This window comes from Temnothorax longispinosus, chromosome 9 (genome assembly GCF_030848805.1).
Source record: "Temnothorax longispinosus isolate EJ_2023e chromosome 9, Tlon_JGU_v1, whole genome shotgun sequence".
Taxonomy (NCBI): domain Eukaryota; kingdom Metazoa; phylum Arthropoda; class Insecta; order Hymenoptera; family Formicidae; genus Temnothorax; species Temnothorax longispinosus.
Genome location: NC_092366.1, coordinates 6,251,022 through 6,273,484, shown reverse-complemented (window position 1 = coordinate 6,273,484; position 22,463 = coordinate 6,251,022). Strand labels below are relative to the sequence as shown.

Genomic DNA, 22,463 nt, shown 5'->3' with positions numbered 1-22,463 from the left:
TCACAGTTGAGAGTTGGTAGCAAGTCTTCAATTCTCGATTGTAATTGGCCAATTCGCTCAATACTAAAGTCTTCCTGTTTACGTATTTCCGTATGATTTTAATTTAATTTAATCAGTAATTAACTTACCAAACAAAAATGTATAACAAATAAATCTTATTTTACATTATTTTATTAATATAGAATTAATTTTTTATTTTTTGACACAAGGAAAAAAAGATCAGATCAGGAACGACGAATCATTTAGCTGAAAACTTTCCTGCAATTTTGATAGTTGAATTAATCGCCGATTAAATTAAATGGAATTTAGTCGAAGTTAGATATACATGGTTACTATTTGTGCCGATAATAACATTATAACATAACAAGTACATTAATTCTTTTTTGCTTTTTAAACTATCCTCTTTTCAGAATATTAAAGTCATTTGAGGTTTCAGACTTATTCAAGTGTTCCGATTACATTGTTTGAGGTATCCACAATTATCTCATCAATATTTAATTAATTTGATTAAATTTCTGACCGTATAATCTTGCATTTGTTGAGGAATGTCGGCCACACATCGTGAAAATCATTATCATTTATTTTTCGCTATTATAATACATTACTGTGCTCTCGCAACATTCTCGTTGGAATGATATCTAATATAATAAAGTAACCTTAGTATAGCCGAAGGTGTCACACCTGAGATTTTATTAGCCGCTGCGATCTGCAAGATAAATCTCATTAATACAGACTGTTAATGCAAAAGCTGTTGATACAATTATGACTTGATTGAAGAAACAAATGCCGATAACCGGTTTTTTTTCAGTTTTTTTCTTAGCACTAATCTTTTAATTGGCTTTATAGAAATGCAAAATTCTTGTGTAGAATTAAAGTACGCATCAAAATCTAGGTCATGGTGGTCGAATTTATATGTGGTGGTCGTCACGTATAACAAAAAATATTATTTTTTTTTGTTTTCGATATAAATTCGATCACTATGACCTAGATTTTGATGCGTACTTTAATTCTAGACAAGAATTTTGTATTTCTATAAAGCCAATTAAAAGATTAGTGCTAAGAAAAAAACTGAAAAAACCGGTTAGGATCACGGCTTTAGGATCACCTTAATAGCAGCAAATACTATTGGGATTGAAACAAAGAAGGAAAAGAATTTGCTTTTACGGAAGAGCTATCGTTAACGAAAGAATTTACCGTGCGTGGAAGATGTTTCGAAAGTTTCTCTCGATCTTCGGTAGATAGATTTAAGTCAGGACTATAACAGAAATAAAACGAGCGGTTAGTAATGTCATACTTCCCTTAGTAACATTTAGAACATTATCATTCTTATGAATTTTATCGTGCAACAACTAAATAATCAATCAACGAAGTAAATCTTTGATCCTCACCTGCTGTAGTCGATGTCGTCGGGTATAGTCATTTGTTCGTTTCTCCTGATGTCATTTACTTGCTCCTGCTGATCCGCGACAACATATTCATATTTCGTCTCTATCTGAAAGCCGAATCGTTGCCAGTGTTTTAAAAATATTGACAAATGTATTTGTTAAATACGTTTGAGTGAAATTGCTGAAATTTCCATTTCGCTTATAAAAGCGCTTTACTTTAAATCGCACAAATATTTTCTTACAAAATACAGACGGCAATATGTTCGATCATTAATTCGCAAACCTCTAGTCTTCTCGTCAGACCAGGATCTCCAGCCAGATGGTTTAACTGCGGTAACAGTTTCAACATTTGTGCAAATGTGACTTCCTCGGTCGTCATAGATAGCATTTCGAATGCCGACTTGTGTCCAACAGACTTAGAGCTCTTCAAATTCAACAACCGTCGCCACTTGTTGCACGACCGCACATCGCTCTTGAGTATCTGTACAGCTTCCTGCATTTTACGAAGAAACTTTCGCGTGTTCTCGATTCTCTCGCGAGAAACGCAGCCTACTGTGTAACCCTTCTCCGTCAATCTCTGGTCAGCGTTATCGGGACGTAAGCTCAGTCGAAACTCCGATCGGCTGGTGAACATTCTGTACGGTTCCGTGGTACCCTCCGTCGTCAAATCATCGATGAGGACGCCAATGTATCCCTCGGTTCGACTTATCAGAAGCGGCGGTTTCTTAAACACCTGAACATACACAGAGATTTGTTCAAAATGTAAAACGTATTTAAAAACGTGCCTATATATTAGCTTTTCAATTGGCAATAAAAAATTCATTTTTTGGAACAAGTTTGATTTACAATCGTGAAATGAAAGGGCTGAATGGATAAGCCAAATCGTCCAAGAGAAATTTTATGCTTCTTAATTCACGTGATTTTAATGGAAAGTCATATAAACTTCTTTTTCTTTTCTTTACATTGAGAAACGTCAATTTATAAGTATTTTCTACATAACGTTAATCACCTTAGCGGCCGCGTTAACACCCGCGACGATACCTTGTGCAGCTGCTTCTTCGTAGCCGGTGGTACCGTTTATTTGCCCGGCGAGGAACAGTCCCGGAATTTTTTTCGTCTCCAATTGAGTGGTCAATTCTCTGGGGTCTATGTAGTCGTACTCGACACCGTAACCAGGCTTGACTATTTAAATGTAGATGCAAGTAAAGGAGTTAGAAAGATTTTGTAATATAAAATCTTTTATAATATAAAATCATAATAGAAATATAAGTGCCCTATTACTATGACTTAAGCTTAATTGTAGATATCTTAGTAACAGATCAAAATAATATAAAAATTGAATAACAAAAACACTAGACACAAGTCATCCACTTAAAATCTTAATAAATAAATAAATAAATAAATAAGTGAATAAAATTGTTCACGCACGAGTAATTAAATGCGGTGGATTTCCAAAATTAATCAAAGATAATTCAATCTAAAAAGAGGTTACCTAGACGAGCGTTTTCTAATCCCGGGATACATTTAACAAGTTCCACCTGCTTATCTTCCGGCAGGGTGCACGACAATCCACTTGGGTAAATCAACGGCGAGTCCAGACCTTCCGGCTCCAGCCAGATCTGATGTTGAAGTGTTTTGAATCGCAGAATCTTACTCTCTATGCTCGGGCAATACCGCGGGCCCGATATCTCCTCCGTTACGTGTAAATTACAGTGCATATTATCCTTAATGATCTTTGCGACATTTTCATTTGTATGCGTCAGGTACGTTAGTACTTGCTTGTCAGGCGGTAGCCATACGTTGTCGCTCATAAACGAGAACGGTATGGGAGACTCGTCCGGCAGAGATTTCGAACATTTGGTAAAGTCAATGCTCTCTTTCTCCAACCTTGGCGGAGTGCCTAAAAATACGTATATGTTAACTAATATGTGAGAATTGAGAATGTGTAAGAATTGAGAATTGAGAATTGGGAATTGGGAATTGAGAATTGGGAATTGAGAATTGGGAATTGAGAATTAATAATTGAGACTAGAGAGTTGAGAATTGGGAATTGAGAATTGGGAATTGGGAATTGAGAATTAAGAATTGAGACTAGAGAGTTGAGAATAGAGAATTGAGAATTGGGAATTGAGAATAGGGAATTAAGAATTGAGAATAGAGAATAGAGAATTGGGAATTGAGAATTGATGTTATATATAATTAGAGAATGTTGTTGTATATAATTAATGTATAATTAAAATTTCAAACTCTAATCATTATATGCATTAATTAAAACACTAAATATGAAATATATCCATTAAATAGCACATTACACGAATTAATTAGGTCTATATATTGCATGGAACATTATTCTTACCAGTTTTCAATCTTCCTATTCGAAAACCAAGCCTGTCGAGCGTATTTGCCAAACCAATGCTGGAATCATCGTTCATTCTACCTGCAGGCCTTTTCTCTAACCCAATGTTTATCTGGCCTTTCAGAAAAGTTCCCGTAGTTATAACTACCGCGTCACCAAATATCTTCGTTCCATCTTCTGCAAATTTAATCAGTCACATTTTAATTATTTTCAGTTAAATTCAAAAATCTCAATTCTTCTTTCTATCCTATTATAAAAGTTCAAGACATACTAAGAATCACTCCTTCGCAGGACAGAGGCTCGTTCGCCAAAATCAGATCTTCCACAGAGGATTCGTAAATATGTAATCCGGGCATATTGAAGAGTTCCGCTTGAAGATGTTTCTTGTACAATGCTCTGTCGATTTGAGCTCTGAGACCCCATACCGCTGGTCCCTTGCGCTTGTTCAAGACTTTATAGTGTATTCCCGAAATATCACATATCCGACAGCATACTCCATCCAAGGCATCCACTTCTCGCATCAGATGACCCTTTCCAATACCACCAAAGGACGGATTACACGACATCTCTCCTGCAAATGTAATCGTATTCAATTATGTCATATTAGATCACACAATTTTACTTCGATCAAAGATGCGTTTCAAATGCAGCAATCTAAAAAATTTCAGCATGCCATTGTTATTAACTTGAAGTATACGCGTACCTATGGTACTTTTTTTCTGTGTAACCAATAGTGTTTTTGCACCCATCCTGACAGCAGCAGCAGACGCCTCGGTTCCAGCATGACCGCCACCAACAACGATCACGTCAAATTTGCTTTCATTCTTATCTATTAGTTTCCTTAACAAGCGTTTCTGTCCGGAACGTCCATCGCACCACCGGTTTAATAGAGACGATCTGATCCTTGTACAAATCATTTTGCCTCAATGTTACGCCTTTCGTCCGTATTTCACTTCCTGCAAAGATATTTGACCGTTCTTAAATATCAGAGAAAAAAATATTGTAATGAAATCGAATATTTTATATCACCGTCTTGTTATAATTTGATTAAATACTCATTAATTATGGCTTATCTATATGTTGATATATTTATCATCAAATATGTCTAATCATCTTTTTCAGTAAAAAAAAATTTATTTTAGCTTATCTCATATAACATTTATCTCTATAAATATTATAAAAATTTCACAATTTTTTTTCAGTCTTTATGCTTTCTTTCAGCAAAAAAAAAATTTGCGCGGTAATTAACGAAAAGACAGACGTACAAACGTGAATGTTTTTATTGCACAAAGTACAAATAACATAATACAAGTAAAAAATGACAGAGGGATGTATCAAGCGTGATGATCCGACAGCAGATATTCCTGATCCTTCAAGTTTCTGTACAACGAAACATATCGGCATGCAGTGTGCATTTTCAATAATATTAATCGCTCGCACAGATCTTCCTTGCTCGCAAATTTCAGATCCGCGTATCCCAGATTATTAAAAAATTCCAGAACAAAGTTGAAACAGTTCATATTGATGGCGTTGTAGTTAACGGATTTCCACTTGGGATCCTTCGACATGAACGACAACGTCTCGTCCCATCGGGCGGTCCAGGCTGCCGGCACGACTTCCAAGGCAACGCAATCGGTCCACCTGACCGCGTCATTCGCTATCAGTCCCTCTCTGTCGAACTCCAAGATGACGCCAGCAGAATCAACTATCCCGATATGTAAATCGTCACTCGTCACGTCGTAATCATCGAGGAAGCTGCCACGCGAGGGCCGAATTACGACGCTGGTCGGATTGTGCGCGGCATTCGCAAATGGATACGGAACGCAAAACGGGTCCACGATGAAATTCTGCATTTGCGACGAGCACACCGGACACGTCGCCGGTACACGCCGGCAGAATACATTCTTCGTCGAGCAATGACGGAAACAGACGACGCCTGGATCATTATTCATGTTTCCCAAAGAGCGGTATTGCGCTCAAATCTCACTCGAGCGTTCATTCGACAAAATTTAATTCCATCTTCCTAGAGACACTTTCATTCCTGTCAAAGAGGACGAGAGAACTGCCAGTCCTGCAGAACGAGACGTATGTAAAACAACAAACACTTGTCACGTGGGATCGGCTCCGTCGGCCTCGGCCTTTTCGTTTCACTACTTTACAACGCTCGTACTGGAAACGAGAAAGCAGAAAGATACGAAAAGTGTAAAAAAATATCAGCGATAACGCAAACAAGGTATATGTATAAAACAAGTTTGCGTACGCACACAACACAGGTGTTTAGGTAGCGAGATCGTGTAATCCTAACCTAATCTGACCTAACCTAAATGACATCTCAAACAATGTAAAAAGTCGACCGCGCGCACGGTGGAAATATCTCACGTCCACGTATTAGCTGCAATCGAAGCAAGATATATTGCGCTAATCATCTCGCGTCAAAACAATCGGATGGAAAAACCGGGTCACTTAACCTTAAACTTAAAACTTCCCAACATACTCACACGACAGGCACGCGTGCAACCGCGGTTTGCGTGGGTGTCATCGAAAGAAGTGTCTTCCTCGCAACGAGAGGATCGGCGTCAGGAACGCGTGTGTCACACGTCCAACGAGTTACAACAATAATTACGAGACTTTTCGTCGCAGGCAGAGATCGGCTCCCGGTTACACATGCGATCATGCGATGACGTCATACGACACGTACGACATCGATATTCGATATTTCAGATATTCCCGTTAGCAGATAAAATCGCGACCTACTTTACCGGCCGAAACCGCGCGGCCGGTAACCCGGATGGCGCCACCGTTCGCTCGACTCGGCGTCGGCGAAACGCGATAAGAGCCTCGAAGGGGATCGCAAGCATTTATCTCCTCCCGCTTCTCTCTTCTCGCGCCGTGTAGTCCCGTTTCCTCGTCGTCAGCAGCCATCGCAGGGTACACGTACGTTCTCGTCCGACGCGGCCTAGGCACCGCGATATATTTGCAATCGCTGCACCTTCTTACACTTTCTGCAGCCGAATATCGGAGCGTATCGGAGGTGCAAAAGGTGCAACGGAATAAAGCGCGAAAATCGGAAAATAAAATACCGCGTCGTGCGGCGCGAGAAAAGGATTTTGCCGATTCCGGCTGGGATTGCGGGTGAGGAAGAAGCCTTGGGCCGAGCGAGCCACGCGGTAATGAAAGGCTGGTTTAATCGCGACGAGGAGGGCAAGGTGATCATAGACAACAATGGGTTTGTTACGATCACCTGCGAAGGTAATGGTAAAGGTAATAACAATCACACGATGGATCATATGATACGTATATGACATGTTCTATCTTTCTATCGCACAATGCTCATTGTTTCTTCCGCTATATAATGTCTGTGAGCAATAAGTAATGTCAATACGAAATGTCAATACGGTTGACGAAAGCAGACCTGCGGACAAACATTAATAACGTGTATATTTACAGAGGAAAATGTGATTTTCCAACTTCACATATCGGAGATTGACGACAAGGCGGAAAAAATGTGCTTCAATGTCAATGGCAACGATATACAGATCGATGTCATTCCATGGGAGATGGCTGACAATGATTCCGAGAGTGAGAAACAGGCGGATAAGTCCAAGGAGTCCGATAAGGCCGACACGCCAACGACGAGTAAAGGCGGGAATGCGATTTTCCCATGGTGCGACGCCTCGACGAAGATCTTTCTGAAGGAGTACAAAGAGAAGAAGGAATTGGTGAGGAATCGGCAACTGAAAAACATGAAGAAGGCGTATCAGGAGATAGCCAAAAATTTGATGGAGAACGGCTTCAGTGTGTCGTCTCTGCAAGTGGAAAACAGATACAAAACGCTCAAACGCGCTTACAAGAACATGATGATACACAACAGGAGAAACGGGAGGGGAAAGTACATCTGCAGTTACGAACAGTGAGTTTGTTTCTAAATTTCTACAGGTTGACCTAAATCGTCACAGATCGATTCACATGTTAAATGTGCTTACAGAGACCTGGACGAAATCTTTGCGTCTGATTTATATGAAACGGAAATGAATGGCGACGATGACTCAAAGGCAGGGTAAGTTATAACTCATTGGGGTATAGAATTATTTGCTGATTGATCACTGTTAATTCAAATATTTCTTACAGATCCATGATGATTGCCAAAAGCAGTGGTACCGAGACAGCAGATAATTTGAAAGTCACTCAGCATAATGCCAGATTGGAAGCTCAGAACGTACAAATAATTGAGAACCTGCAGGGCTGTCAGCGTTTATTAAGAAATTTAATCAGCAGGATGGACAACAAAAATAAAAATTCCAATTATATGCAAAATGGAGTCTTGCAAGTATGCATGGAGATGCGGGATATGCAGAAGGAAGAATTTGCACGCGCGGAGGAACATAGAGAGAAGGCCAATACTCAGAGAGAGATAAGAAACAGTTTGTTGGAAGAAATTGTAACGATTCTCAAGTCTGGGAAGGACACGTAATACGATCGACAAGCACACGAGCTCGTTTGCATCCTCAATAGTTACGAAATATAACAGAATTTATTTATTCTATTAAATGCGGAAAGCGAGATGACGTCGTATATTTTTATAATTTCATCACATAACTAATGTTCTTTAACGCGTTGTCTGCCCGGGTTTGTTCCGTGTACCACGCAGTAGAATCTTCATTATAATACCAATACCGTAGAAAGTTTTCACGGGCATATAATGATGAAATACTGTGTAATATGATTACAAGGCTGCATCGTGCAGTTACTATGTTGAATAACACATTTTTTACTTTATATCGTTATTAAGCTATGCTGAGATTTTATATTAGATGGTGTCCATACAATACATAACAAAAGATGTTTTTATAAGTTTTAAAAATGTTCGATAGCGCTGGTCAGGGTAACACTGAAAAGTTAGGCATTGGTCACGGAGGATAGAATACTATCATCATATGGCAGTCAACGTGTTAACTTATCTAGCGAGCCAATCGCAAATAAAAATGTACATAGGACTGAACCTGTACCCTTATTCTGTAACTCTTAACGACAGTGTCGTTATCGTTATGATGTCGTTGCGCAGATATATTATATGGAAAAAAAGCTGCGCAACGACGATATAACGATACCGATACTGTCGTTAGAGTTACAGAATAAGGCTATTGGGACCCGTTCGCTACAAATCGACTGCTCTCACATGTCACTCCCAATTTGAGTTTCCCTAAAGTTATAATTAAAGGAGTTAGATAATTTAAAGTTAAATGGGATAACTGTAATTGAATTAGGGTTAAAATTGAGAAGATTGAAATTCTACAAATCGATCCAAAAAGTTATCTTTTACGAGTCTGTATATTAATACTGAAGAATAAATTAATATTTCTGATATCGCTGAAGTATTCTGGTACCTTAAACCTGTAACTGTACAAACTATTATCTAATTACTAATTCTGTAAAGTAAATATATTCGTGGAAGGGAGGGCAAGATGATGTAAAAATGTTCCTAAATCCTAATTCATCTTTATTTGACTCTACTCCGTCTTCCAGCTCCAGCATCTCCGGCGTCACGTTACGGTGACTAGATGATTTTTTGTAAAGCGTCGCATATGCACCCACGAAAAGATCGTGTCCAATAGGAGAGAGGGGCAGAATCTGACGCAATCCTCGCGCGTGGAAATCGGGCCTCAATCTCGCTTCTCCCCAGTCCCCACGCTTCCCGCTGTTTCCTGTCGCGGTTTGTCGCTCACGTGTCTCGCGGTTGTGCGCTTAGCATATTTCCCTATTTATTGACGTATTTATTAATTTATTCGCCGACGATGATCGTTTCCACGAACGGGGGCAACCCAAACGCGCTGAAGCTGATTGTCGCAGCTAAATTGGCTCAGGAGACCGTCTCGGTCAGGATTCTGAAGCCCAGCGGTGGGTCCATTAACCTCTTCCTGCTCGTCCCCTCCGCGTCTCGCATAAATTATTTACGAAAGGGAATATATTGGATTAAATCATACGCGAGATTAGATTCGTACACTACCTCGACTTGCAAGAATTATTTTTGATCGTATCTCTCAGCAGTCAAACCGATTGACTCCGCTTTTTGTGAATTGTTTAGATTTTTAAGATTTAGAGCACCATGAGTGCTTTTTGTATCTTCATCAGTTTTCTCTATGTCGCCAAGTCAATCAATTCGACTTCTACAAGGCTCAGTTAATGTGGTTATGACTACATATTGTATTACGTGTAGACGCTGCCTTGGGTCGCTTGCCAACGCTGACTACACCATCAGGAGTATCTCTGTTCAGCGTCTCTTCAGCGCTACGCTTCCTGTTGCCGGTACCTAAAGAATCGGAGGTTCTTAACGACAGATGGTTGGAATGGGAAATTTCTCAATTACAGGTATTGTTTTAATTAGATATTGGCATCAACTACAGACTTGCTTCCCGTTTGCAATTGAACCTAGTCTAGTCTAGTCTTTGTTTTTTATGTTGTTTTTATAGTCATATATCGTTGAACTCCATAGAAAGCTATTATTAATTTTGAGAATATATAAGACAAAGATCCTTTGAAGCGTATTACAGTCTAATATATTCTTTACAGCCAACCATATTAAGTCACGCAAGCATAAGAACTTCCAAGACCCCACAGAAATCTGACTTATGGTCTTTACTAAAAGATCTCAATAATGCACTGAAAGAAAAAGAGTACTTAATTGAGGTAAATAAACAAAAACATCACTCAAATGTCCTTTTTATCGTCCATCTTTTACTCCATTTTTTGATCTTTTTTTTTAGAAATGTAGTAATTTATCACCAGCAGATATTTCTATTTGGGTAAGTCTTTGGAGCACGATATTGGTTACAGATATCGCAAACAATATTGCCAAGGACTTGCCAAACCTTGATAGCTGGTTAGCTAATATTCAGAAGCAGTCAGTTATCCAGCAATCGATTAAGGTAAAATTTCATTGCAAATGGTATCTCATACACATAGAGATTTGACATATATGATTAAATAAATTTGGAATATGTCTGTCAAGGAATCCATTGAAATGTTCAACTTGGAAAGAGGCGCGAAAGCTATCGCAAGCATTGAAGCTGCTTCCTGGTTCCCTGTCAATACAGCCTCAAATTCTCAAGTTCACGAATCAGTACCTAGTGACGTAAGTGTTTTTAAAAATTTGTTAACGAACATTCCACAAACAACAGTAAGGGTTATTCCAATCTGTTGGTAAACTAACTAATAGTTAAATCATATGTCTACACAGTAAAAAATTTAATGTCAGTGAAAGTCCACTCTAAATTTGTGTTAAAATAACTCATTCATCGTGTTACTTGTTGACATTTAGAAATGTTATATTGACATTTTTTACAATGTATGTTTACAATAATGTAAAAATAACTTGTAAAAAATGTTGATATAACATTTATAAATGTCAACAAGTAACACAATGAATGAGTTATATTAACACAAAATTTAGAGTGGACTTTCATTGACATTTGGTACACAACATTTTTTACTGTGTATCTTTGTCTAATTTGAAGGAAAAACAAAGACATTTATATGATTTAACTATTAGTTTACAAACAGGTGGGAACAACCGGTCCAGGCCCTCTTTGATACAGGTGTAGATCTAAATTACTTGTTTCAGATTAGCCCAACTAAGGAAAAAGAAGTGGAGATAGTTAGTCAAGAAGAACTTCGCAATGTGGCAAAGAGTTGGACCACTGATCAATATCCAGAAGTCAAGGAAAGCTCATATCCCATGTAAGTTCATATATCTCATATCCCATATCTAACAAATTTAAATAGTTTATACGTGAATTTATTGAACCGATTATATATTCTTTTTAGATTGCCTAAAAAAGGTGAACGAAATGTATTGATAACATCGGCTCTTCCTTATGTCAATAATGTTCCGCATCTGGGAAATATTATTGGTTGCGTTCTTTCAGCTGATATCTTTGCAAGGTTTGTAGGTACACTAAAATATCAATAAGTATAGTATCTTGTAACTTAATATAATATTGAACTTTCTTGATTTGCACAGGTATTGCAGGCAAAGAAACTACAACACCCTCTACATAAGGTGATTATTTTTTTTTGCAACATACGTGAGAAAAGTTACGTTCCAACTTAAATAATTTAAATTTTAGTGGAACCGACGAATACGGCACCGCGACTGAAGCAAAAGCTTTGCAAGAGAAAACTACTCCTCAAGCTATTTGTGATAAATTCTTCGACATCCACAACGACGTTTACCGCTGGTTCGGCATCGGATTCGACTATTTCGGCCGCACTACTACACCTGAGCAAACAGAGTAAGATTGCATCCCGTTTTATTTTCATCGTTCTTTTATCTTTTATTGTTATATTTACATTAAATACGTTCATCTTTGTTACAATTTCTTTCAGAATCGTTCAAGCGTTTTTCCTGAAAATTAAATCGCAAGGCTATATTTTTACCGAGACCGTGGAACAACTCCATTGCGAATCCTGCGATCGGTTTCTCGCCGATAGGTTCGTGGAGGGCATATGTCCCGGATGCAAGTACGAAGACGCGCGCGGTGACCAATGCGATGGTTGCGGTCATCTCGTGAACGCCGTCGAGTTAATAAATCCTCGATGTAAGATGTGTAACAATAGACCTGTCGTGAAAAACTCGGTACAATTCTTCTTGGATTTACCCAAGGTAAGATTTACATCGTGACGCTCCGTTAATGCGTTTCCAGTAAAATGCGGATTATATTCATAGCTCTTCCGTGTTGCAGCTAGAACAGGAACTAAAGAAATATTCAGCTACCGTGGAAAAGGGATGGTCCAACGTCGCCAGAGTGGTTTCAAAAGCGTGGTTACGCGACGGTCTTAAGCCGCGTTGTATAACCAGAGATTTGAAGTGGGGCATCCCGGTTCCGGTAGAGGGTTTCGAAAATAAGGTGTTTTACGTCTGGTTTGACGCCCCTTTCGGATATATCAGTATTACAAAGAGGTATACCAAAGAATATAAGAAATGGTGGCAACCTCCTCAGGATATGAAAATCGATTTGTGCCAATTTATGGCAAAGGATAACGTTCCGTTCCACGTCATAATGTTCCCCGCTTGTTTACTAGCAGCTGATCAAAATTACACGTTGATGAAATATATAATGGCAACCGGTATGATATCTCCAAAGAGTGCATATTTGTCGGATGCATTTACTTTATGACTCTATGTCTTTGTATACTTATCTAAACATCTTTTCTTCTTTCGAATCTTTTTTTTGTTTTATTTGTTCACACGCAATCTTTTTATCGATCTTCTTGTAGATTTAACAATTATTCCGTTTCAGAATATTTAAATTATGAAGATAAAAAATTTTCCAAGTCTCGGGGTATCGGAGTGTTTGGAACCGATGCCAGAGATACCGGCATTCCAGCTGATGTGTGGCGATTTTATTTGGCCTTTATCAGGCCCGAAACTCAAGATTCAACTTTTAATTGGGTGGATTTAGCCACGAAAAACAATAGCGAGTTACTAAATAATCTTGGGAATTTTGTCAACAGGTTTGTAGCTACCACATTTCTTTGTAAGCCATCAGTAATTAACGTCGCGATGTTATTAACAGTCCCAAAAACTTATTACGGCTAGAGCTCTGGTATTCTCTGAAAAGTTCTTCGACTCTAATGTACCACCGATAGAGCCGGAAGAGGCTGACTGGACCCTATTAGCGTTGGCACAACGCGAACTGTCGTCTTACTTAAACGCCATGGAACAAGCCAAGTTTAGAGATGGCTTAAGACACATATTGGCGATTTCGAAGCACGGCAATCAGTACATGCAATTCCAACAGCCTTGGGTGAAAATCAAGGGAAACGACGACGACAAGTATAAACAATTTTATTTATTCTAACCGCTTTCTCGTCGGTTCGTCCTTTTTGAGTAATATTTTTATTTGAAATTAACAGGAAAAGGGCCGGAACTGTCGTTGCCATTTGTTGCAATTTAGCCTGCCTTCTGTCCGCCCTTTTAGCTCCCTTTATGCCCAGTACAACCAAACAATTGAGATCTCAATTAGGTTTGAGTAACAAAACTTACGGCTACATTCCTGAAACGATAACAAATATGTTACCTACGTGGCACAAAATCGGCAAGCCCAGTCCGCTATTCACTAAGATTGAAGATCAAAAGGTAGAAATGTTACGCAAGAAATACGCTGGCCAGCAGGAAAATAATGGCCAAGCAGCGAAAACGGCTAAAAGCTCCGACGAAATTGTCGCATCATTAGAAGCTGCTATTACAAAACAGGTTTAGTATCTTTTTTTCTCTTATATTAATGCGAGAATCATCTCCTTTGAACAATTTTATGTATTTTTTAGGGCAATTTAGTAAGAGAACTGAAAGCTAAACATGACAAAAGCGTTTGGCAACCGCAAGTAGAAATTTTGTTAGATCTGAAAAAGAAGCTAATTGATCTCAAAAGTAATACGAACGCGCCTGAAAAAAAATCACCCCCGAAAAATAAGAAGGCCGAACCGAAGCACGTGCCGGAACAAAATGGGGAACAAAATGCACCAACAGACGTGGCGGCATTAGAATCTGCTATCGCGAAGCAGGTATTGAATATCACATAAGGGTACTATTTTTCTTAGTAATTTAGCGTTTCAATTTGCTACATTACGTCGCAATTTTAGGGCAATCTTGTGCGGGAGTTAAAGGCTAAGGAAGACGGAAGTGTGTGGAAGCCACAAGTGGAGATATTGGTGAAACTGAAACAGCGTTTAGCAGATCTTACTGGAACAGCGCCAGTTGTCGTCGACAAGAAATCCAAGAAGAAAAAGTAACTACACTTCCTTCGTAATAGAACGATGAGATTTTTTTCATCTATTACGTTATTCATGTAGTTATTTAACTAATAAGAGTATTCGACTAACAATAAGAAATACACATGCGCTTTATTTTATACGTTTATTTTACCCCACTCGCGCGTTGTGTATCGGGACTTAGAAGAGGAGAATCGTGAAGACATTTGTACTTTATTTAAATGCGTTCATTCGCTATATGTAATGATGATCAGGTAAATAATTTACGTAACAATTGAGAATCCCATTATTATCAGTACCTATTTTCATATCCTTTACTGATATCGTTTCGACATCAGCACCTGTTGGAAGAGACGACTTGCTTCTGGAAGCACCAGAATAACGTTATTCGTAGGTGGTGCTTTATCTTTTAGCAATATCTTATTTTTCTTATCAATTTTAATGCCTTTTTTAACGTCTGGTTTAATACCTTGTCTCATACCTGGTTTAATGGTTGGTTTAATGTCTGATTTAATGTTTGGTACAATACCTCGTGTAATACCTGACGTTCGTTTTGAATTCATCATGTAGAAAACAAAGTGCTCGATACTAAATACGATAAGTGAAATTATCACGCCAAAGAACAGAAGAATCAAAATCGGCGCCGCTTCGTAGATTGTCACACTAGAGACAAAGATCTCGTTGCTTGGGCAATAAGGCCTTCTGGCCGACCGGCGACGTATCTCTCGTCGCCGAAGTCCCGATGTAGATATCCTCAGTAATCTGTATTAAATAATATCGACCTAATATTGATTTTGTAGGCTGAAAATTGCAGCATTCAACATGTAATAATGATGTACTCACGCTATTTTGGAGATTTCGTGAAAGTGACTTTTAAGATTGCACCACAGGCCCAACTCGGAGGGTTGCAATAGATGAACTTCCGTTAGCTGACATATCATCTGCTTATCGAACGCGACTTCGATAGATGGATAGATATCGTCCGGATCCGCGTGATAAGCGAAGCCTCCTTTCTTTATTCCCTCCACGCCATCCTCGATCGGAATAAATCTCTTCCATTCCGGTACAGCGTTCCAATAGGGCTTAAAATATTGCACATCCGGTCTTTGGTTCTAGCAAAAATAGAAGCTTATCAGAGAGCGATTAAGCTTAAAAATATTGAACTACTATTTTGGAACGCGCTTTTACCCGCAGCAGAAAATCGAAAAAGACATTTTTCTCGGCTGCGAGCTGCATCTTACTATGCGCCAGCGAATACAGCGAGTCATTCATCTTTTGAAGGGGATCGTTGAATCTAGCTGATACTATCGCCGCCCCGTAGTAATTATATACCAACAGACCGAAGATCGTGATATGAATGAGGGCGATTCGACTCGCCGATTGATCAGAGAGAGAAGGAAAACCTGATCGATATTATGATAACAGAAGAACGCAATATATCTCCGTTGTCGTATCGTCATGATCGTAAGTACCTTGCTGGCATAATGCGGCAACGGTGATCAATGCCGAAATGCTACAGCCGTAATCGTTGGCACGTTCCAGTTTCAGTATGCAGGACAGAATGAGAATTGCGACCACCACCATCGCGATAATCATGTACCACGTGTCCGCTGCGAACGGCTTTAGTATTATCCAAGGTTTCATCTTCGTCGCCGGTATGGTACGAAACATAAAACAGGTACTGAATGAAAAATTAACCGCGTATCGGACAAGAGAGAAGATTATCTTACATCACTACATTTGTTATATTTTATTTATACATGCACACATTTTCTCCATAGGGTATTGCTTACCGCGTGGGCCATTGTTGAAAAATGACACGCGCATATCCGTATCTCTCGATCGTCAGGATAGACGGATAGTAGCCCAAATCGGCATCGTCCCTCTTCAAGGTGCTCATCAGAGGACCGTTACTGTCGTTCTTCTCCCAGTGGTTGATCTCGATGAGGTCCATGCTACGTGTAAAAACATTCGTTGAGCAATCGTTACACAGTATATGCGGAGATATTTAGATGTATCATAATCAATTACGTGAAGTTAAACATGTCGGCGACGTGCGAGAGAAGAGTGTGTCCAAATTTTGGCCAGTTGTCCATAACTTGGAGGCCGTCGCCCTCCAGATAGTCTATCAAACTCACGTGCTTCGGTCTGTGCAGTACCTACGAATATCATTGTTCATGTAGTAATTAAAATACATGTTTTTCTCACAAAAGTAAGGCTTACAATTCCGGCCGCCTTCGCTCGCAATCCGTGATAATCTCGTCGTCTGAAGATCCTCGAACCAGTTAAATTGATCGTGAGCCCGTCATCCTCTCGCCAACTGCCCAGCCACGTAACGTTGAGCACTCCGCCGCGCATTTTGCAGTGATTGTACACGTCGTAGAGGACGTAATCGGTTTCGTTCGGTAGCAAGACCGCAAAATCCGTGACGATACTGAAGCCACTGTCGTTCAAGCTCTGCAAACTATGGTTCAAGTTGCTCCCGAAGATCAGCCAGACATACGAGTAATCGTACATGCGATGGGCTGAACCCTACATACAGATTTTATTTTTTTATTTATTTAACTTCCCGACCGAAAAGTTCTATTTTACTAGTTCATAGAATTACGGAATTCTCACTTCGTCGAAAATACCGCTGACATTCTGATTCGGACATCGTATGTCCACAAACACGCCCAGAGTTCGATCGGTATCGAGGTACCTCGGTATATCGATTTGTGATCCAGCTGGTTTAATCGCCGTGGCCATCCCGGCGGAGGTCAGCAGTTTCATCGTCAGAAAATCTTCTGTGTACAAAGAAAATTTCAACTCTAACAAATTGCTGATTTTATTCTATAAATTATCAAGAATTTTCATACGTGAAACGCGATCGACGCCCGACTCACCATTCATATCTCCGCAGGAGAAACCCACCACCCTGGTCACATTCTTATAGACGAAATAGTCCCGAATGATTCGGCTGGTTTGCGCGTATGCGACGATGATGAACGTTTGCAAGAGAAAAATGCGATACATCCTTTCTCGGTATGCACAAACTATGAAGTTACGACGTTGTAAGTTGTAACTACTTGGTTTCATTATCATTCTATGGAAAATCAAGATAATTTTGTATACGAGACAATAGCGGGACTCGAGGCGATAGAAACAATTTGCAGAGTTCGAAGTCATCCATAATATCCACATTGACATGACAGCATAATCACAGCGGCTACTGTGATACAAACCATATACAGGGTGCCTCATCGTTATTCCCGTCGTTCATCTCGTCAGATTTTCCTATTAACTTGGGATTGAACTTTCTGCAATGAAGAGTTTATTTAATTAACGGCCTTTGAGTTCTGTAAGCGAATATTGCTTCTAAGTTATGCGACACAGTCAACGTGTGAAAAAATTCGCGGTGTGACCGCGAAACATCCCGTATACGGCAATTTTTTCATCAATTTCGGAGTTCTCCACTTTCTGTCCCTACTCTTTATCAATTACCCTGAACTCAAGTCTGTTACGATCGATTTGCGTGTCTCCCTATCTATTATCCGGTTGTTTTCCACGAAAGTATTCATAAGAAAGTTTCTCGAGACTGTTCTACGATGCAAAGTGAATTCACAACTTTATTAGAGCATATATTAGACTGGGAAAAATTACATTGTAACGCCAGCTGTCCTTTCGCATTAAATAAATATACGATACGATAATGAGACACTAATGAATGTACCAATTCATAACACACGAACGACTCATGAATATTTTACTTTCCAAGGTGAGACAGTTTCCGCGGACAAATTATAGGATTGCTCGTATCAGCGGTCTCCTCCGCGTCACCGCGGCCTACTCGTGTCAGCTCACTCGTTTCTTCTCTGCAAGCACAAAATTATGATGACTCTCTGACACACTAAGCATACACGAGCGTTAGCTTACTTCGTGAATTGACATTACCGCTGGTTCGACATCGGATTCGACTATTTCGGCCGCACTACTACACCTGAGTAAGATTGCATCCCGTCTTATTGTATCGTTCTTTTATCTTTTATTTTTATATTTACATTAAATACATTCATCTTCGTTACAATTCCTTTCAGAATTGTTCAAGCGTTTTTCCTGAAAATTAAATCGCAACGCTATGTTTTGACCGAGACCGTGAAACAACTCCATTGGGAATCATCGGTTTCTCGCCCAACAGAGAATGCCGTGGCGGCATTAGAATCTGCAATATCGCGATGCAGGTATTGAATATCACAAAACGGTGCTATTTTCCTTCATAATATTTAGTGTTCAATTTGCTACATTAAGTCACGATTTTAGGGCAACCTTGTGCGGGAGTTAAAGGCTAAGGAAGACGGAAGTGTGTGGAAGCCACAATTAAGTGGTGATATTGTTGAAACTGAAACTGCGTTTAGCAGATCTCACTGGAACGGCGCCAGCTGCCATCGACAAGAAATCCAAGAAGAAAAAGTAACTACATTTCCTTCGTAACAGAATGGTGAGTTTTTTTCATCTATTATTCATGTAGTTATTTAACTAATAAGAGTATTCGATTAACAATAAGAAATACACATGCGCTTTATTTTGTATGTTTATTTTACCCTGATCGCGCGTTGTGTGTATCGGGACTTAAAAGGAGGAATCTTGAAAAGACATATTTTACTTTATTTAAATGCGTTCATTCGCACTACGTATACCTATATGTAATGATTATCTGGTAAATAATTTACATAATAATTGAGAATCCCGTTATCAGAAATTTTACCTATATTGATATTCTTTACTGATATTGTTTCGTCATTAGCACCTGTTGAAAGAAACCACTTACTTCTAGAAGCAAAACTAGGTGGTGCTTTATCTTTTAGCGATACCTTATTTTCCTTAATTCTTAACTTTAATACCTTTTTCTACGTCTGTTTTAATACCTTGTTTAATCCATGGTTTAATGGTTCGCTTAATGTCTGGTTTAATGCTTGGTTTAATGCTTGTTATAATACCTCGTGTAACACCCGACGCTCGTTTTGAATGTATCGTGTAGAAAACAAAGTGTTCGATACCAAATACGATGAGTGAAAGTATCATGCCAAAGAGCAGAAGATACAAAATCGGAGCCGCTTCGTAGATTGTCACACTAGAGACAAAGACCTCGTCGCTTGGACAATAAGGCCTCCTGGCCGACCGGCGACGTATCTCTCGTCGCCGAAGTCCCGATGTGGATATTTTCAGTAATCTGTATTAATTGATATTAACCTAATATAGTATTTTGAAAACTGAAAATTGCAGCATTCAACATGTAATAATTATGTACTCACGCAATTTTGGAGATTTCGTGAAAGTGACTTTTAAGATTGGACCACAGGCCCAACTCGGTGGGTTGCAATAGATGAACTTCCGTTAGCTGACATATCATCTGCTTGTCGAACTCACGTTCGATAGCTGGATAGATAGAGTCCGGATCCCCGTGATAAGCGAAGTCCCCCTTCTTTATTCTCTCCACGCCATCCGCGACGGGAATAAATCTCTTCGATTCCGGTAGATCGTCCCAATAGGGCTTAAAATATTGCACATCTGGTCTTTGGTTCTAGCAAAAATAGAAGCTTATTAGAGCGATTGAGCTCAAAAATATTTAATTATTATTTTGGAACGCGCTTTTACCCGTAGCAGAAAATTGAAAAAGACAATTTTCTCGGCCGCGATCTGCATCTTACTATGCACCAGCGAAAACAGCGAGTCATTCATCTTTTGAATGGGCTCGTTCAATCTAGCCGACACGATCGCCGCCCCGTAGTAATTATATACCAACAGGCCGAAGACCGTGATCTGAATGAGGGCGATTCGACTCGCCGATTGATTAGAGAGAGAAGGGAAACCTGATCGATATTATAACAGAAGAACGCATTATATTTTCGCTGTCGTATTGTCATGATCGTAAGTACCTTGCTGGCATAATGCGGCAACGGTGATTAACGCCGAGATGCTACAACTGCAATCTTCGGCACGTTCCAGCTTCAGTATACAGGACAGAATAAGAATTGTGACCACCACTATTACGATAATCATGTACCACGTGTTCGCTGCGAATGGCTTTAGCATTATCCACGGTTTTATCTTCGTCGCCGGTATGGTACGAAACATGAAACAGGTACTGAATGAAAAATTACTCGCGTATCAAACAAGAGCACCGAATATCTTATCTGCGTTTGTTATATGTTATTTATACATGTACACAATTTCTTCATCGGGTATTGCTTACCGCGTGGGCCATTGTTGAAGAATGAGACGCGCATATCCGTATCTCTCGATCGTCAGGATGTTCGGATAGTATGCTAAATCGGCACCGTCCCTCTTCAAGAGGCTCATCATAGGACCGTTACTGTCGTTCTTCTCCCAGTGGTTGAGTTCGATGAGGTCCATGCTACATGCAAACACGTTCGTTGAGCAGTCAGGACATAGTACATGCGGAGATATATAAATGTGTCACAGTCAATTACGTGAAGTTAAACATGTCGGCGACGTTCGAAAAAAGAATGTATCCAAATTTTGACCAATTGTCCGTGTCTTTGAGCCCGTCGCCCTCCAGATAATCTATCAAACTCACGTGCTCTGGTCTGTGCATCACCTACGAATATCATTGTCCATGTAGTAATTAAAATACATGTTTTCCCCACTAAGGTGAGGCTTACAATTCCGGCCGCCTTCGCTCGCAATCCATGGTAATCTCGTCGTCTGAAGATTTTTGAACCAGTTAAGCTGATCGTGAGTCCGTCATCCTCGCGCCAACTGCCCAGCCACGTAACGTTGAGCACTCCGCCGCGCATTTTGCAGTGATTGTACACGTCGTAGAGGACGTAATCGGTTTCGTTCGGTAGCAAGATCGCAAAATCCGTGACGATACTGAAGCCACTGTCGTTCAAGCTTTGCAAACTATGGTTCAAGTTGCTCCCGAAGATCAGCCAGACATACGAGTAATCGTACATGCTATGGGCTGAACCCTACATACAAATTTCATTTCTTATTTATTTAATTTCCCGACCGGAAAGTTTTGTTTTACTAGTTCATATAGAATTACGGAATTCTCACTTCGTCGAAAATACCGCTGACGTTCTGATTGGGACATCGTATGTCCACAAACACGCCCAGAGTTCGATCGGTATCGAGGTACCTCGGTATATCGATTTGTGATCCAGCTGGTTTAATCGCCGTGGCCATCCCGGCCGAGGTCAGCAGTTTCATCGTCAGAAAATCCTCTGTGTACAAAGAAAATTTCAACTCTAACAAATTGCTGATTTTATTCTATAAGTTATCAAGAATTTTCATACGTGAAACGCGATCGACGCCCTACTCACCATTCATATCTCCGCAGGAGAAACCCACCACCCTGGTCACATTCTTATAGACGAAATAGTCCCGAATGATTCGGCTGGTTTGCGCGTATGCGACGATGATGAACGTTTGCAAGAGAAAAATGCGATACATCGGACGCATCCTTTCTCGGCATACACAAACTACGAAGTTGCGACGACGTTATAACTACTACGTTTCATCATCATTTTATGGAAAACCAAGATAATTTCGTATTCGAGATAATAGCAGGACTTGAAGCGCGGGTAGAAATGATTTGCCGAGTTTGAAATCGTCCATAATATCCATAACGTCGATTGACATGACAGCATAATCACAGCGACTACATACTGTGATACGAACCATGTACAGGGTGCATCGTTATTCCAGTCGTTTATCTCGTCAGATTTTTCTACTGATTTGGGATTGAGCCTTCTTCAACGAAGAGTTTATTTAATTAACAGCTTTTGAGATCTATAGGCGAATATTGCGTTAAATAGTTTATGCGACAGTCAACGTGTTAAAAAATTCTCGTAGTGAGCGCAAGACACCCCGTGTATGGCGCCATTCATTTTTCAATTTCAGAGTTCTCCACTTCCTGTCTCTATCCTTTGTCAATTACCTGAACTCAAGTC

General features: G+C 39.7%; 6 protein-coding genes and 1 long non-coding RNA gene across 11 annotated transcripts; 3 read left to right on the top strand and 4 right to left on the bottom strand.

The window, feature by feature from the left end:
• Positions 1–559: 559 nt before the first annotated feature.
• Positions 560–6,410, bottom strand: LOC139819658 (protein MTO1 homolog, mitochondrial). The gene is made up of 10 exons (XM_071789178.1): positions 6,240–6,410; positions 4,445–4,697; positions 4,013–4,312; positions 3,742–3,918; positions 2,878–3,285; positions 2,395–2,567; positions 1,669–2,118; positions 1,389–1,492; positions 1,195–1,255; positions 560–706 (listed from the first exon to the last, which is right to left on the bottom strand). Exons 2-10 carry the CDS (start codon positions 4,656–4,658, stop codon positions 602–604), a joined length of 1,992 nt encoding a protein of 663 aa, XP_071645279.1. The 5' UTR covers positions 4,659–4,697; positions 6,240–6,410; the 3' UTR covers positions 560–601.
• LOC139819190 (MKRN2 opposite strand protein-like) lies at positions 5,076–5,693 on the bottom strand. Its single transcript, XM_071788387.1, has one exon. The coding sequence runs from the start codon at positions 5,691–5,693 to the stop codon at positions 5,076–5,078; it is 618 nt and encodes a 205-aa protein (XP_071644488.1).
• A 147-nt stretch (positions 6,411–6,557) lies between the features above and the next one.
• LOC139819662 (uncharacterized) lies at positions 6,558–9,103 on the top strand. Of its 3 annotated transcripts, none has more exons than XM_071789187.1 (4): positions 6,558–6,990; positions 7,189–7,651; positions 7,727–7,798; positions 7,870–9,103. In XM_071789187.1, exons 1-4 carry the CDS (start codon positions 6,912–6,914, stop codon positions 8,210–8,212), a joined length of 957 nt encoding a protein of 318 aa, XP_071645288.1. In that variant the 5' UTR covers positions 6,558–6,911; the 3' UTR covers positions 8,213–9,103. The 3 variants fall into 3 exon arrangements, with proteins under 3 accessions (XP_071645288.1, XP_071645287.1, XP_071645289.1); XM_071789186.1 differs by having other exon boundaries at positions 6,570–7,002; XM_071789188.1 differs by lacking the exon at positions 6,558–6,990 and adding an exon at positions 7,040–7,110.
• Positions 9,104–9,423: 320 nt separating this feature from the next.
• Metrs (methionyl-tRNA synthetase 1) lies at positions 9,424–14,789 on the top strand. 3 transcript variants are annotated; one of them, XM_071789174.1, is made up of 16 exons: positions 9,424–9,636; positions 9,956–10,107; positions 10,309–10,425; positions 10,503–10,664; positions 10,748–10,870; positions 11,360–11,475; positions 11,563–11,679; positions 11,759–11,797; positions 11,865–12,029; positions 12,124–12,400; positions 12,480–12,697; positions 13,015–13,251; positions 13,337–13,573; positions 13,654–13,993; positions 14,065–14,301; positions 14,380–14,789. In XM_071789174.1, exons 1-16 carry the CDS (start codon positions 9,534–9,536, stop codon positions 14,527–14,529), a joined length of 2,790 nt encoding a protein of 929 aa, XP_071645275.1. In that variant the 5' UTR covers positions 9,424–9,533; the 3' UTR covers positions 14,530–14,789. The 3 variants fall into 3 exon arrangements, with proteins under 3 accessions (XP_071645275.1, XP_071645274.1, XP_071645276.1); XM_071789173.1 differs by having other exon boundaries at positions 12,480–12,864; positions 13,038–13,251; XM_071789175.1 differs by lacking the exons at positions 9,424–9,636; positions 9,956–10,107 and having other exon boundaries at positions 10,407–10,425; positions 10,573–10,664; positions 12,480–12,864; positions 13,038–13,251.
• Positions 14,790–14,820: 31 nt separating this feature from the next.
• On the bottom strand, positions 14,821–17,527 carry LOC139819657 (ionotropic receptor 75a-like). The gene is made up of 9 exons (XM_071789176.1): positions 17,394–17,527; positions 17,128–17,294; positions 16,732–17,040; positions 16,540–16,667; positions 16,302–16,463; positions 15,981–16,189; positions 15,697–15,911; positions 15,352–15,620; positions 14,821–15,270 (listed from the first exon to the last, which is right to left on the bottom strand). Exons 1-9 carry the CDS (start codon positions 17,521–17,523, stop codon positions 14,823–14,825), a joined length of 2,037 nt encoding a protein of 678 aa, XP_071645277.1. The 5' UTR covers positions 17,524–17,527; the 3' UTR covers positions 14,821–14,822.
• LOC139819665 (uncharacterized) lies at positions 15,832–16,735 on the top strand. Its single transcript, XR_011733788.1, has 3 exons — positions 15,832–15,972; positions 16,051–16,186; positions 16,290–16,735. It is a non-coding gene; the product is annotated as an uncharacterized lncRNA (long non-coding RNA).
• A 1,464-nt stretch (positions 17,528–18,991) lies between the features above and the next one.
• On the bottom strand, positions 18,992–22,417 carry LOC139819660 (ionotropic receptor 75a-like). The gene is made up of 9 exons (XM_071789183.1): positions 21,834–22,417; positions 21,568–21,734; positions 21,171–21,479; positions 20,979–21,106; positions 20,741–20,902; positions 20,424–20,632; positions 20,143–20,357; positions 19,800–20,068; positions 18,992–19,717 (listed from the first exon to the last, which is right to left on the bottom strand). Exons 1-9 carry the CDS (start codon positions 21,970–21,972, stop codon positions 19,369–19,371), a joined length of 1,947 nt encoding a protein of 648 aa, XP_071645284.1. The 5' UTR covers positions 21,973–22,417; the 3' UTR covers positions 18,992–19,368.
• Between the last annotated feature and the right edge of the window lie 46 nt (positions 22,418–22,463).